Raw genomic sequence first — 16975 nt, 5'->3', positions numbered from 1 at the left:
TGCTTTTTGCTTCTCTCTAAACTTTGCTATCTTCACCATTCTCTCAGCGGGAGGTGAAACAAACAAACTGTAACCAAAGACGCGCCGTCACAGATTTACTCGCGTTCTGAAAGAGATATATAAAACACGTAGTCACACATTTAAATTAGCAATGGCAGACACTTGGATTCCACGGCAGTGCTGCTGACAAAATAGTGGCATTTCTTTCACTTCAGCCCCACAGACAACACTTTCAACTCCCAGCCTACTTGTTCAGTTTTTCTGCAGTTTCACCTCCTTTTTGTCTGCCACCGCGCCGAGCTGCCTTTGATGGTTCAGGAAAGAGTAAAGAGAGAGAAGAGCGAGAGGCATACAGGCGTGTTTTATCCTCCCACGCAGTCACACACTCTTCTATGTGGTTGTACACTCCCAGAGATGGGGACCTCTGCACAGCAGCACTCCATTGCTGTACTTTGAGCTGCCGTGGCAACAACTTGGGAAATTTGTTTTGCTTGGATCTGGATTTGAGTGACAGGTTGAACAGAGCCGTGTGCCGTGAAGATGTTGTCTGCCATGGCACAGGACAGAAAGGGTCAAAAGAAAATCCTGCAGTGTGCCTTTCCATGTCAGTTGATTATGCATAAAAAACCTCGCTACAAGTGTGTGCTTGAAAAAAACGATTGTACTTTTTTGTCGACTTTGTTCATGGCTGTGAGTGAATATGTTGTGTCTTTTTACACCTATGTAGCAGGAGGGGAGTTAGGTTTTTCTCCGTCTGTTTGTGTATCAGCAGCAAGGCATGAGGTTTTTCTCTATGAATGGATTTGATCAAAAACATTTTGGAAAGGTTGATCAAGGGGCAAAGAGGCAATGTGTGTTACTTCTTTCCAATACACATGTAATGTCAAAACAAATCTATGTCAACACTGTTTTGCCATGCTAGTTAGCTGCTCCAATGACATATCTCAGTCTATTTGATGGGTGGTCATGAAATTTGGTGTCCATTGGTCCTACTGTGAAAGTATTATTTTTTTTTTTATCACTTTCGGTGAGCTACTGACTTCCTGTAGTGCCACGAACAGGGCAGAGTTTTCACTTTGTCTGTGAAATGCCTCAACATTTAATTGATGGATTGGCAGAGGATTTTGTTCCCAGATGATGAAACCTAATGAGTTTTGGTGATCCCCTTTGTATTCCTCTAGTGCCATCATGACATTTGTAATTTTGAGTGAAATGTCTTGATAACTATCAGATAGAATGTCATTAAATTTGGTACAGACATTAATTTTTATATTTGGATGAATTGTAATCTTTGGTGATCTCTTTTTTTCAATCTAACCTCGGGTCATATGTCAGTCATGTTTCAGTGGTACCTGAAGTAATATACCCCCATCGACAAAGCCCCTTTCGTTGTTATAACACAGGGCTGTTTTCAGACTGAATGCCCTTTTAGTTTTATTTGAGCCATCTGTAAACGGAAAAAGACAAACCCCCATAATAAGCAATATCAGACAACAGAAAGATGTAGGAAAACTTCGTCCTGTTTCAGATAAAATGGTCTCTTCGGGGTGTGGAGACAGAGTGGTTAAGATGCATAGTGTATAACCACAATATTCTTTGTTGGGTGTCATATGTCTTTCTCCATGCTTTGTCAAAGCACTTGCACCGTCTAATAGGAAAAAAAGATAACCTGCCATTCAATTTATTTTTAAAATTTGGAGCAGTGGTTAAAGTGCAGCCCTAATGGCCACAGAACAGACAGACTGGATTGGTTACCTGAAGTTATGATAACCAACCAAGATACTTGAAAGTGGTCAGGATAGTTAACATTTAATTTCAGGTATTGGCATGCACATGTGTTCACATCCTTGTTTCAAAAAAGCAGGTACTGAAAAGCGTAGAAGAGATTTTTAACCTTTGGGGAATATTTGACATGTTGAGCTGGAAAATCTCGAGGTGTGCTCTCAACTTGTTGAGCGTCATCTAGTTATGTGACTGTTTATCTGTGTCTGTGTGTCTGTGTGTGTCTGTGTGTGTGTGTGTGTGTGTGTGTGTGTGTGTGTGTGTGTGTGTGTGTGTGTGTGTGTGTGTGTGTGTGTGTGTGTGTGTCAGCAGTCATTAGGAGTTGGAAGACAGTCAGTTTGTATTGTTGATGCTGACAAGCTTGTCTGGAAAGGATGGAACCTACTCCCCGAGCTCATTTTTATGACACACACACACACAACCTCTGTGTGCAGGTGTGTGTGTCTACGTGCAACAGTGTGTGTAGTGTCATAGACTGTTTAACACATACACATGCCAATTTAAACTGGCAGAAGTCGTTCTTCACAAAAGTTCAAGGTTTAACAGGAATCTGTTCTTCTGATTGTTATCCTGTTGTTTGTGCATCCACATTTTCAGTCACTATTTCTGCTTTTTCTCCTACAATGTCTCTTATATATTTAGACAACCTACATCCATGAAATTGTGTTTAGAAATTCTCTTACATTTGCACTCCTTTGCAGTGTAGACTTTTTTTAAGAACAGAATTTTGTATAGTGTGCTACAAAGGCAGAAAAGCTCACATTTGCATGAATCTCTCTCTGTTCTGTTTTAACAGGCGATCTCACAGAAACCTGGATTAGTAAAAGACCCTCATCGTTGGCTAGCCGAAACAAAGGTATGATCATTACATGCAGTAGTGCTGCCTTCCATGCAAAGGATTTCTCTAAATGATCAATTGTTTAATTGATTAAATAACAGTATTACCATGAAGATCACACTCATTCACATAATATAGAAGATTAATGAAAGACAACAACAGCATAAAATATATGTAATCAATGATTTGTTCTTTGTAAAATATTTCATACTGTAGTGTAACCTCTCAGAAAAAAGATGATTCATTGTTGAGGAAACCACTTTGAGCAGCTGAGCACTGATGTGTGATGAGAGTCAGCAGGGATCACAATGAAACTCTGATGTTGAGGGATTTTTAACAGAATGCCTTTCCATAATAATCATAAGGGTATGGCACCTGGCTTCTCTCTAAGAGAAATCAGTCCCCATTTGGTATTGCAGTGATGCACTGTACAAAAGAAACATGTAATTATGGCTGTGGCAGTGATGCATGATACTGTGTTAAAATGTGTTTGCACAATTCATAATGTTTATCACCATAATGTATATCTCCTGTCAGAAATGCTTTCAGAGTACTGTGCATTTACAAAAATAAAACACTGGAGAACAAGAGAGATAATTAGCTACCTTGTTAGGAGTTTTTATGTTAGTAAAATCAAGGCATGATTTACAGGCTTAAAGAGCACAGTTAGAAAACCCATTTAACCAATAATTTTCCTTGGCCGTAACAATCTGTTATATGAAACATTGTAAATTGATTTACATCCCCTGTTGTATTGATGTGTGCTTCATATTAATTAATAATTTCTTTCACTGCATTTTCTCAGAGCTTTTATCACACTCATTGTGTCTGGGCTCCTCAAAATACTCAAAATGACAGAATACTGATGGACTTAATGTTGTGTGTACATTTAAGATGAGATTTCAAGAGAATCATGAACTTGTAGCTTGGACAGTGCTGCAGACTTTTAAATAGAAGAGGATTTTTTTTGAGAGGATTTTACCTTAAAGGGAAAACAGAATTCCCTTGTGATATTCTTATATCTGACAGGGGACTTAATTAAGTTCCTATGTGAGGTCTTTTCCATTGATTAGTGTGCAGTCTTCTGCATGAGAAAACCAATGGGAGCACTATATATGAGGAAAATTCTTTTTATTATCAGATGGGCCTGGAATGCAGGGTCTCGAGGTGGACTTAAATCAGCGACTTCCCCTTCCCAATACGCGTATATATACGAGTCTCTTAATGTCTCCAATTAAACCTTAGAATATAAGAACCTATCCAAACCCATCCCACTACACCTCTATCTAAGTACATTCTGTGCTGATCTTATATTTATTTAACCAACCAGACAAAGCTACGCTGGCTGTGTGAGGAGGTGCGGGAGCGTGACACAAGAGAACAGCGCCTGAGGAAGCAGCATCAGCAAACCAGGGATCAGTTGAAGGCCCTCAGGCAGAGCCGGGACTCAGAACAGGCTGCTCTCCTGCAGCGCCTGGACCAGCAGGAGAAACTTCTGCACTCCCTGAGCACTGAAAAGAAAGGTATACAAACAGTATTTAATTAAAAACAATTCATGTTGATTTCATATGCAATTAGGAAGCACGTGAGAATGCAGTGTAGTTTTTAATTTTTTTTTCGTCACTCAAACTGGTACCATCGTCATCAAAGTGAGTCACATACCCACGCAATATAAAATTTGTCACAGAGCAGCATCATATGAGACTAATCAGGCTCTGTGTTCTTTATTAGGCAGCTAATAACTTGCCAGAAAAACATTGGACAAGAAATCCTTTGATCATCCACATCTGAATTTATGAATATTTACTATAGCAAGCTCTTAATGAAAATGTAGTCGTTCCTTGACTGTTTTTTTTTTTTTATGGATACAGCCGCGTCATATGCTGACTTCTTGTTTTCTTCCTCTCTCATTTACATTTAATCACACTGTCATTAAGAGCAGTAACTAATTCAATGCCTTCATATAAGTGAAGTGGTTTTGTCTGCTGTGTTGTAAAGGATGCTCGTGGAAATGGTTGTCCGTGCATTGTGTTTTAGTCCGTGCACGCGGGTCGGTCTGTTTACGATTACAAATGTTTGAAAAAGCATCTTAATGTGTGTGAACTTTGAGACTTCTATGAAAAATGGGCTTGTTTTTCTTGTCCAGACTCGCATTTCTGACTGAATTTCTTCTAATGAGCTGTAAGCCAGAGGAAGAACAACTTGTTTTTAGTGCTTCGGCTGAACAATACAGGGAAATGGGCCTAATTTGTGTTCCATTAAGAGAGAGAAAGAGAGTTAAAAGACACACCGAGACCATAGAGGGAGTCATAGTTAGAGGGGAAATGGAAGACCTGTACAGACAGAGACAAACAATTGTCCATTATTTCACTGTGTGTTTTTGGCTATAGAGGTAAAACATACAGATAAGCAATCTAATGATACAGCCTCACCTCCAGACCCCTTTCTGAAACACAGTTCACTCTGTCTTTGGACCCAATCAGCCATTTGACAACCTTGTCTGTCTTCTCTGCAGGCAGAAGCACTGATATGGTCTCCTAATTAGACCCAAGAATAATCTGTATGTCACAACAGCTACAAGATCTGGTTGTTTGTATTGAAGGTGCAGGAATTAAGATTTTATCGCCTGTGTTTTGAATATGGCTTCTCAGTAAAGTGGCTGCTCAGTGATTCTGTTGTTGTGTTATTGGAGAGCAACACAAGACTTACAAATCCCTACCACGCATGAATATATGAGCAGCGATGACATGATGCATTTTCAACAAAACACTCAACAATGCAGTGTGGCAAATAAGTTTACCCTTCCCCATCACAGCTGTTTATTCTCAGTTCTGCTGTATTATATTATCAAACTGGGAATTGTATTCTTTAGAGATGTAATTTTCTTATACCCACTTTTCTGCTTATCTTAGTAGATTTGCTGTTAATGCCTGCAGTCTGCAGAACCCTGTGTGACCTACTGTAATTGTCTCAGTGAATTATTAGTGTCAGATTAACGTTGCAGTCTGTGTATTTGACTTGTGCAGCACTCTCTATGGGCCTTTCCTTTTCAAACAAGTCTACACTGCATGAGTAGATAATAAGTTCTAGTACTACAGGACCTAGCACAGGTTTTACAGTCGGCACGATGGGTGAGTCATAGAACAGCACTTTGGCAGCAACAGACTAACACTACCATGACTCTTCTGCTGACTTCAAGGTACATTATAAAAGGTGAGCCAAAAGCAAAGGTTTGAGAAACTGGAGGTTTATTCCATAGCCAGAAATTGTTTATGGCTTTTTTTTTTTGCAAGTATTTCTGTCAAGTGGGTTGACCTGTGTTGTAAGATATTTGTTTACATGCACATATTCTTGAGGAGGAGGAGGAGGAGGAAATTCAGTCATCCCCAGGTAACTGGATATTGAACGTGGGAACATGTTAGTAGACAGAGGGCAAACTAAAGAGTACGTCTAGTAATATGTTTGCAGAGGTATTTATAGACTGTTAGACCTTATGCTTTCAGAAAAGTGAGATCATGTCATTACTGTGTACAGATTTGTGTCAGTGAAGGGCTTCTCACATTATAATGGAGGTGTCTTTGATGTTCAACTCTCATGTTGACTCTCTGAATCACATTTGGATCCATTATAAATGATGCAACTGTTTTTTAAAACAAAAGAGATTAATCCAAATCCCCAACACACAAATTGCGCAATTATTTAGTTATTAGTCACTGGAAAAAAATAATACTTCATGATGATATTTCACAAAGACGAATTGAAATTAAAAAAATTTTTTCTTTTTATTATTCAAACAGTGTTTTGCTACCATTTCATTAAAACAGATGCACAAAGCTTCCTCTGCTCAGCGTAATGCCAAGCTGAGTAAAATTGGGTAAATATTGTGGCATTTGCTTGATAAAACTTGCTAAATCAATTCGGAGATATTCCTCTAAAACAACATCTCATTAAGCAAACAACCAGTGATTGTAATTAAAAACAATTTGTTGCTGCAGTCAACAATAGACAGAAGAAGAGTTTCCTCTTTCCCCTACCTGTTTGGGTAAAAAAAATAATCCACTGGCAGCAAACTGTGCTGGAAAGAGTCAAACATATAGAGATAAATAGCATTTATCACATGACCAAAACACAATTAATTGATAATGAAAGAATAATCCTAACTGGTGTGCTGGGACGTTAAATTTCTGGGTCCTGCTTTTCCATAACTCATTGATGAAAAACTGATCGTTATTGTTGTGGTGTTGTACAGATGTCAGGTATGTTACGATTGAATAGCTCTGCATGAACAAAGAAATTTAATCCTTCATAACATTTTCATTTTTAACAATAGGATGGGTAAATGTACTGTAGAAGAAAACAGCTGTTTAGCATGAAACTATTATTATACTACTGCTTGGTCCCCATCACTATTCTCTAAAACCCAAGGTTATGTGTTGAAATTGCTGTTTGTCTGACCAACACTCCAAAACACAAATCTGTCACTTTACTTTCTTTACCAATCTCACTTAGGACAAAGAAAGTTCTCACATTTGAGAAGCTGGAACAAGGAAATGTTTGACATTTTACTTGAAAGATTATCCAAATAGTTCTTGACTGACTGACTGTTGGACTAATCATGTACCTTCTACATTTGCTTTATATTACACTTGCATATGAACATTAAAAGTATACACGAGACATGCCATAGATGGAGCATATTGTTATAAAATAAACCAAGGATCAAATTGTATCTGGCTGAATACAGCCAGTCCCAATGATTTAAGATATGCATAGTTTCCCACAGATATCATTACTTTCAGATTGGGCTGGAAAGTCTCTGATGCTTCTTAACTCAATTCATCAACAGCAAACTCTTGTCTTACACAGTTTTCTCATTTCAGAGCTGTTGGAGAGGAGTCGCAGGAAGGAGGAAGAAATGAGGAGCCTTCAGGTCAGCATTATGTCTTTATTAATCCATATCTCTTTGCATCCATTAACCTGCACTCTAGATGGTAGATTTTATTATCTAGCTGGCCTGATTTCAGATGTATGTTGCCAAAAAGAGACAGCTTGTACAGTTTTTGTTTATACACCATTTTGGCTTCAATGTATTTGTTCCTTTTTGCATATCAGTTGGGTTGGTTTTGAGTAACCGCTGGGCTTCAGTCATCTGAGTCCTGTGATGCAGTGTTACAAACATTAGTACACAGCCATGGGCCTGACAGACTCCTTGCAGCCTTGCTTGAACAACTAGCTAATTACTGCAGACACAAGGCCTTGGAGTTTAAAAGCCAGCAGAGGCCTTGTCTCTGTCTTTCAGTACTGCAGCATCTACACTTGGCAGGCCACCAACTCACCTAGTCTGTAGTGGACTGGCCCCCAGCGCCTCACTGGCCCTTTACTCACCATTAAACAGCGTCACACATACGCACGCACACACACTAAAATGTCTGCTAAGCAATCGTTTCCAAATGTGTGTGTGTGTGTGTGTGTGTGTGTGTGTGTGTGTGTGTGTGTGTGTGTGTGTGTGTGTGTGTGTGTGTGTGTGTGTGTGTGTGTGTGTGTGTGTGTGTGTGTGTGATAGCGGGGTCCCATCTGTGGCTGCATGATGGCACATGCCAGAGCTCGTGTGCAATTAATCAGCCCTCTCAGACCCAGCCAAGCTTTTAATTATGAAGGATGAGGAGAGAGAGATGTAGTGAGGAAAGACAGATAGGGTGAGGGATGTAGACGAGTTTTAAAAAAAAAAAAAAAAGAAGTAGTTGTTGGATGGGGGTGGGCTGATGAAAAGAAAGTACCCTTGTTACAAACCATCAACACATTACAGGCAGAAAGGGAGAGGCAGCTGGTTGTGGAGGGAGGCGGGGGGGGGGGAGGGGGGGGGGGGGGGGGGGGGGGGGGGTGGTTGGGGGGGGGGGGGGGGGGGGGGGCAGGTGTGTGTTTGAGTGGCAGATAAGAGGCATAGCATCACTTATGCATCGTTAGAGAGGGAACATCAGTCAGGAGCTGGATGAACGGCGAGAGCGGTTTTGTCTTTGTGTGTGCATGTGTGTCAGTGTGTGTGATAAGAAGCCTGTTGTGTGCTACAGACTCTCCCTAGCCTCTGCATTTCCTTCCCTTGTTACCCATTCGTTGGAACACTCTATTCCTCTCTTCTGTCACTTTTCTCCCACACACATGTTCTGAGTTTCTCTTTGCTAATCCACCATTTTGAGCTCTCTCTGTCTTGCAACATTTTCTGGCTCATTTTGTTAGTTTAAACCTGACTTTAGCATTGGTTCTTACTTTACTTCTGTATTCATATAAAGTAATGTTGCTGTGTTTGTTTGTATTTACAGGACCGTGTTTTGGATCTAGAGACGGTAAGTTCTCATTGCTTCAATCAAAATAATGAATATTGTTTAAAGAAAATTTCTTTGTATATTTTGGTTTGGAAAATTGGGAGTTTTGAAGTGTCCTGAAATTGTTAAATTCAAAGTCATGTTGACTTTCAGCATGATTCGATGCAGTCGTATAGGCAGGTTCACCTAGCAGCAATCATTGGGAACACATACCACAGGCTTGGAAATTATAGCTTTAGTCAAGACTCAGACCTGTGTTAATCATCATAAGTCTTGCTGACAGGGCTAAGAAAGGAGCTGTACTGACAACACAGTATTGACCTCATCATCCAAACTGTTAACGTCCACCACTAACATCCTTAATCAGTGATTAGATGTCAGGCCCTAAATTACTTAGCACTGATGAAAGGTTATATTGACCCAAGCTCTTTTTACTCTCTTGTAGTAGTGTAAATGAAGCTGTCAAACACATGCTGTCCATCCATCACAATTATACAGCACGCTTGACCACTTTAACCTTTAATTAGCCATTGTGAGAAAGAAGAGGAAGTACCTCACACCACCATCAAGTCAAATCATGTCTGCTTACCACAACAACACAACAGCAGCAGGATGCATCGACCCATCCTATACTCAGCCTGGGTGGCAGGGATCATCCAGCGAGTCTTACTTGTATGCCAGTGTGCCATTCAGTGTAGCAATCAGCGTGACGCCTTGTAACAACCAGTTCTTTTGATGCTTAAATGCTCCACCTGAATGTGAAGGGGGAAGGCTTTTGAAGCATACAGTGGAGAGATGAATAGAATGGAGTGTGGCTTGAGTAGTTACTTAATCAAAGAGTGTGCCAAGTGTGTTGTAACAAAAGTCCTCAATTAGCCTTTTAATTGACCAGACGGTATGACATCAACATTTGTTACTGTGTAGGCTCGAGCACATTCATACCATAGCAGCTGTGGAGAAAATATTTGAATTGGAGCCGGATAGACTGGATTTCCAACAATCGCATACTCATTTGTCCATGTTTCTGTCTTTTGCACTGTCACTGGAAAAAAAAAAAGACATAAAAAATCTCCTTACTATCAAATATTCACCCCATGGTTTTAGAGGTCGCCGTAAGGTTTGTCTCTTGCGCCTCTGATCCCGATTACAGCTGTAATGTGCTTACATTTAAAACAGTTAAAATGAAATCCAACAGTGGCCCAGAGTCACAGCCAAAAGACAAATGTGTAAAACATTCATAGAAAACCTCCTCAACACCACTTCACCATGAATCCATGCCCTCAGTATATTCCAATCAATCTGCAAGTCATCAATAGATATGCTTCTTCAGAGGTAGCAGGAGGTGATAGTGTGATATGTATGTGTTGTGTAAAAGTCTCTGTGGAGTTTTCTTCTTCTGTTCTGTGTTTCTCACCAGTTAGCATTGTGTGTATACTTAAAGCTCTAACTGACAAATGCACTTCTTTTCTCATGAAACATTTGCAAAAGTGATTTTTATTTTATTTTTTAAAATCCTGCATTGTTTACATTCATGTTTCCTAGCTTGAAGTTATCTTCCTGACTGCCTTTATTGGCACATTACTATATTATGTTGATCACCTGAATAGTGTTAAACCAGCAGCAGGAATGTGAATTACAGGTCACATATTTTTACCTTGAAATATATCAAAAGTGATTTTTTTAACTATTAGGAGGGAGGAAACCTGAAAAAAATAAGTGGAGAACCAGAGACTCTTGTTTCTCCTTTAGGTGCTCTTTTGAAAACTTCATGCATACTCATGTGTCATAGGCCCTGTTCAGAACAGCCATTAACATCCATCTCAAGTGATTTGATCACATGTGGACAGCTCTTAGTGCGTCTTGGGTGCGTTCACATTTGTACTGAGGACCACATTCTTTTAGCAGTGTGAACACAAATGTGTCCCGGGACACATTGAAGGACTGCCTACTCCACTGACGTCCTCTGCCACAGTCTAATTAGTCCCAACACACTTTCATAATGAACTGAAAAAATTGTATTATTTCAAGTTCCTTATTATTGATTCGCTCAACCCCTCCTTCTCACCCTTGTCAGCTATTAGACTTTATATACAGTGCATGCAGAAAGTATGTCTGAATACTTTGTCTGACCCTTCACCTTTTTCACATTTTGGAGGGTTGCAGCCTCTTGGTGAAATAATTTAAATTAATTTTTCCCTCACCAATCTACACTCAATACCCTATAATGACAAAGTGAAAGCAGAGTTTTTACAAATTTGTTAAAAAGGAAAAACTGAAATATCACATTGACGTAAGTATACAGACCCTTTGCAATGACACTTGAAATTTAGCCCAGTGTTTTCCACCACCATTGTCAAAACACTAATTGAGTGAATATCTTTTGGAAGAATGGAGTTTATCCCCCGGTAGAGTTCAGAGACTCGTAGAATCAATACCAAGGCGCACTGAAACTGTTCTGGTGGCATGTGGTGGCTCAACACCTCACTAAGACACTGCATGTTGGTTTTTCATTTAATTTCTCGCCTGTGGTTGAAATCTTGTGAGCTGGAGAAAAAGACCATCACTATGAGTTCAGATGTCTTAGGCAGAAGTATTTATTGTAAGCTTAGTGCCAAGGAGAAAGAGATGAGCAGTACACAGTGGGTATGTGAATCAGAGTAGTGCCAGTTTCTGAACATGGCTGGTCCTATAGGGCGTACTGTATATATTCCTAGGTATCGCATGGTTGCAACACTCCTCTGTGCCTTACCCAAGTAACGCTAAACATTAGTCTAAACCTATCTGTGTAAAGGCTGTTGGTCACTTAAGCCTGGTCTTTGTCACATGTTCTTGCCTAATTAATATTACATGTGTCTTGCCATTTGCCTACTTCAATCATCCTTGACTAGAACTGTGTTTAGGCAGTATTCTCTAGGTTGATGCTTTTCCCTGCATCTTTATGAAACCTTGGTTACCCTAGCTACAGAGGATAGAGTTGGCTCAATCTTGACGCCAACAGTTATAATAGAAGCTACAGAGAACCATTGTCTAACAATGTGAGTTTATGACCCGAACTCTTGGAGTGTAAGTAAGGCCTACAAAATAACAAAACAACACTAAAGGGAAGACGGTTCCTTCACATCACCCGCCTGTAGGTCTGTGGTGGATGTGCCAATGGTTCTCACCCAATTTATTTTAAAGTATATAACATATTGTATATGCAGTCCAATATTCCCCATTCTTTTTGTCATGTGGGAGGACATAAATAATACATAACAGTGCTAACAGTATCAGCTGTATAGCCTTGTTATTCGGGCAGTACATCCCATTTTCTGTGGCTTAATTCGACTCTACAGAGCAGCTAAGGCCCACAGACAGATGATCCAGCTGTGTAGCCATCGTCAGTAATCATTGCCTCACATGACCTTTGACTGGGAATGACGTTTCACTTCACTAAATGTTTTGTTTCATTGATTATTCCCTCCTTGCTTCTCTTACCTCTCTTTCCTCTTTCATCCTTTCCTCGATTTTAAGTGAGAACGAGGAAAAGACACAAGGGAAAGAGGGAGGCAATTAAAGAAATTGGGATGATGCCTCAATATTTACCCATGTATAATTCTCGATGTGTTGTAGTGTGTAGTGCCTTCTGCTTGTCACGTTAATTGTAATTTCTTTGTTTCTAAAATGATAATAGAGGAAGTTTCCAATGAAAATCATTACACTAAAACAGTATCTGTGGCCTGTTCCAGATGCATTATTTTGATATGACAAACACACACTCAGATAAATCTCTTTACACTTTGTCATGTTTGTAGTTGTTCCTGTACATGTAAATGACTGCAATCATATGATTAAATATGAATATCAGAAAAACAAATACCTAATATTGATATGTTAATTATCTGATTTTCCATGTGTTTCGTTTCCAGAACACAAGAGTAGCTTTGGACCACTTGGAGTCAATTCCTGAAAAACAGTGTCTGATGGAGAACTTCAAAGATTTGGAGGTGGGTTCACCTACAGCCCAGCTGGACTTTGTTTATTGTCTATTTAATGTTTTTAGATCAACTTCATTTTCTTTCCCTAAAATTACCAACCTCAGATTCTAATAAAACATGAAAATATTAAGACACATCTAATAAATACATGCAGAGAAATAGTCTTTTCATGGTATTGGTCCGTGTTGCAGCCATTCATCATCACATTTATCCTGTTAATCAATGTGCATTCATCTCAGTGTTGTTCTTCTACTATAATAGCAGGCTTATGTTCTTTTGTTGGTTAAGGACTGTTGTGTCTTGTGTCTTGTTGCATGTGATGACACAGTCTCCATTTTGTGCCTTCAGGTGTCACACCGGCAGAGGGAGATGGTCGAGCAGCGTTACACCAAATACAAAGAGATCGTCTGGAACCTGCAGCACCAGCTGGATGAGTCCAAACGCAGAATACAAGAGTACAGGGTATGATGCACACATACACAGACAGTTGCAACTCTACTCTAGAAAAATTAGCTTTATAATGCCTTACAAGAGCTTGTACTCCCAAACAACAACCCACACTTTTTTTCTATTTCGGTCACTAATTGCACTGCTTTGTTCAAACTGCAGCCGTTTGAATAAGGATAGCCTGACTTTGAGAGCCATTTATGAGTCTAGCTCGCCCACACTGGTGCCAGTGTGTGCACCGCACCTAATTTGCAACTTGAATGAATAAATGAATAATTTCACATGCTGGTAATGCATGGTGGATGGACAGAGTGGGACAAGCTCGAGCAGTGGCACAAATATAGTCTAAAACAAAAGCTGAATTTTACCAGCCACTGTTAATTGCCAGTCATCTTCTGAGCTATAGAGCAGCCAAGGGAGCCATCAAGACATCATTGCTGACAGCTGATTGCCATTAGCAGTATGCAGCCTCCTCAAAACAGCCATACAGTCACTGTTTAAATGGTTTTAATCTGCCAGATTACCCCCTTGGTTTGCCAAATGACTCCCATGTTGAGTGATAAGTGGCAAAAGCATTATCTTAATAGCTGCTGCCCACTCGGGGTTTGTTTAAGGAAAAGCGATGGATGGAATGTCTTTATCAGACTTCCATCTTGATCACAGTCAGCAGTGCCAACAACAAACAGCCTGTGCACATATAACAGTTGTTCTCTGCTTGAACCTCTGGTTTCTAAAGTTCTTTTCAGACAGGATTATTTTTTGGGTCAGTGCTTGTCCTGGACATTACAGGACATCTGTCATGTGTGTTAAATTTCAAGAGACCACAGAGACTTAGCCGACCTTGTATCAGAGTCACAAAATATTTAGAGGTATCTGCTCAGGCTGGGACACTTTTGCCTGCATGTTTACAAGCAAATAAATGTCTCTAAAAGAAGCTTGTATCATACACAGGTGCACACAGTTCACAAATCACTCACTTCCTGAATAGAATATTTTATTTTTCTGTGGAACACTTGGGATGTTCAAACAAGCATTTTGGGGACAACCAGATTTAGCCCTCAGCTCTTATTTTATGGTGCACTTAATGTGACTGTGTGTCGTCTGTGTGCTCTGTAAAGTGCAGAACTGTAAAACATAAAGTATCATACTCAAACGGAGCTGGATGTAGTGCACTTTTTAAATTTTACATTGTAAAATTAAGCCATGCAATGGATGTCATTGTCCGTAGCTTGTCACCAACTCACCAGATACTGGACGGATAGTTATTAGATATTGGCACCAGCATTTGGTCCATCTGTCACGGATGTTTGTTCATTAAATTTGTTGAATCTTTCCATCATCACATCATGAGCTGAATGTCATCAGACAACTCAAGATGGCAGTTGCCAGCATGTACGCTGGCGCCGTCCTTAGGCTAGACCCACCACTGGTAAAGATCTAAAAACAATGAAGTTTGCTCTCCCTTTATCACATATTCATTTTTTTTTTTCCCGGTGTGTAACATTACAGCCTCACAGTTGTGCTGTTACTGTGTCCACTTGTCTTCCAGGACGAGAAAATGGACAGCACGTCCAGGAGCCTGAGACTGGCTGCTCTTTCTTCCTCCATCAAAGGCCCAAGCACATACCTTAGCAGCTCGATGAGGTTTGACACACTGTGTGAGTATTTATATACTGAAGCCTGTGTTCTGACAACTTATCTATCGGCTGCTTTGATGGTAGTTATGTTTTTCTGCATCACTGCATTGCTAATTTCAAAATGTACAGCTGTATTTTTAAACGTTTTGTATTAACTACAGCATCAAAAGTCTGAAGATGCAGTAAGTAATGATTATGAATTCATTATTTTCATTTTGCTGTACGTCAACTTCAGCATTTTCAATCAAAGCAGGTATTTTTAGGGCCAGTTTTAGCTGGGTATGTGTTTCATGTAGCTGCATCCCACAGTACATCATCAGTGTAAAGTTTACATTATAATACGTGATGAATTTCACCATGACACCCGCTCAACTTGACTGAACTGTCCGTCAATGCTCTGGATGTGTGTCTGTCTGTATCAGTGCCAGCTACTCAGAGCCAGAATCAATTGAAGCACTTTCCTAAGCTGCTTACAGATATTTGGCACTGTGTGAGCGGGGTGTACTTTTCTGTGGCTTTGTGTCTGTTTTACCTCCAAGAATTGTGGCGTCCAAAACATATTTATGGCTGTTTAACACCAGTATTAATACACAATACAATAATCACACATATTCATGACTCCTTTGGCAATAACAAGTAGCACTATTCATTTAGGTTCTACTTTCTGTTGGGAACACATATAACAATAAAAAGGAATATTTTACTCGCACATTTTGGGTTGTGACTGGATGATAAACAGAGAATATAACTGTCCCTCTTTTGCCTTCCTTCCATCCTCCCTCCATCTCTCTGATGCAGCTCCTCAAAAACACCTGACCAGTTCAGATTTGGATGTCTCCGCCGTCCACGGGGCCAGACCCCTCACAGATTAGTTTCAACCTCAAGTGAACCATTATCTGTATCTCTACAAACCCAAACACTCGGTGCTTACAACTGACTCTACCTGCCTGGTGCTCATACAGAACAAAGAGCAACTTGACTATCCTAGGAGGCCTTGCACTCAACACTAATCCTCCTCGACTACCTCAAGCAGGCAATCACCGAAGGTGCTTGACAGCAGAAGGCTAAGACGGTGAGATTTCAGAGAGATACTTTGAAGGAGGAGATATGTTTCTACACTGTAAAGGAAGATATACTGTCCAAGACTTTAATGTTATTTATAAAGAACCTGAATTGAATGTATTTAAAGGTTTATACCAAAATGGATTCACTGTTACATTTTTTGCCATTATTCCAACATTTTAACTGAACAGCTGTTTATATACGGTTTACCTTATGACCAAATCTGTACTCCTATTATCATGCCAATGTGTTTGTGCTAATGTGATTTAGTATACGGTAACTAACAAACAGAACTATGGTGCCTGTTGAGCAATATGCAGTTAGTTTTTTTTACTAACATACTGGATTGTCTATCATGGAAATGTGACAAATCTTTTGTTTTTCTTCATTTTACCAACTCTTTTAATGTATTGACTACTTTTATGACTTTTATTTCATGCAGTATATATTTGTAAAAAGACACAATATGCACAAAAAGGTTGTCTATTTTTTATGAAATGCAAAAGTATATGCACAAAGAATAAATCCCCATGCAGCTAAATGTCTGTTTTTTTGTCTTGATGTCCCCTTCATTTCAGAGTGAAGTGTTTGCTTTGTAGCAGCTGAGAGACTTCAGCTACTCCCACTAGTATATCTTTTTACCATTTTGCTAAAATCCCTCATCGGAAAGAACAACCTAAAGACACACAAAAGGAAAAAGTCCCCTTTTAATTTACTGCTCAACTTCAAAGGCGTAAACACAGTACCTGCTGTGTAAACATTTCTTAAAGTTGTACATAATCCTGTTTGAGCCGTATGTTTCGAGACTTTGTGCAGAACCTCACAAAGTTAAGGTTGTACACACTAAAGCTGAATATGCTCTTAGCGCTCATAACATCACTGAACATGCTGGCAAATATGGAGCCAGGAAAC

At 39.7% G+C, this 16975-nt stretch overlaps 1 protein-coding gene across 2 annotated transcripts in view; it reads left to right on the top strand.

The window, feature by feature from the left end:
- Positions 1-16615, top strand: part of cep128 (centrosomal protein 128) — a 35741-nt gene extending 19126 nt beyond the window's left edge. For both annotated transcript variants that reach the window (XM_087169613.1, XM_023430125.2), the window contains exons 18-25: positions 2579-2638; positions 3951-4143; positions 7501-7550; positions 8938-8961; positions 12849-12926; positions 13266-13379; positions 14914-15022; positions 15800-16615. In XM_087169613.1, coding sequence (XP_087025739.1) covers positions 2579-2638; positions 3951-4143; positions 7501-7550; positions 8938-8961; positions 12849-12926; positions 13266-13379; positions 14914-15022; positions 15800-15873 — 702 coding nt within the window. In that variant the 3' untranslated portion in view covers positions 15874-16615. The remainder of the gene's footprint in view (positions 1-2578; positions 2639-3950; positions 4144-7500; positions 7551-8937; positions 8962-12848; positions 12927-13265; positions 13380-14913; positions 15023-15799) is intronic.
- Positions 16616-16975: the final 360 nt, after the last annotated feature.

Source organism: Seriola lalandi, unplaced genomic scaffold (genome assembly GCF_002814215.2).
Source record: "Seriola lalandi dorsalis isolate HSWRI2012SDOR001 ecotype SW California unplaced genomic scaffold, Sedor1 jcf7180002054901, whole genome shotgun sequence".
NCBI lineage: Eukaryota > Metazoa > Chordata > Actinopteri > Carangiformes > Carangidae > Seriola > Seriola lalandi.
The sequence above is the reverse complement of the archived record's forward strand: the minus strand, read 5'-3'. Positions and strand labels throughout refer to the sequence as shown.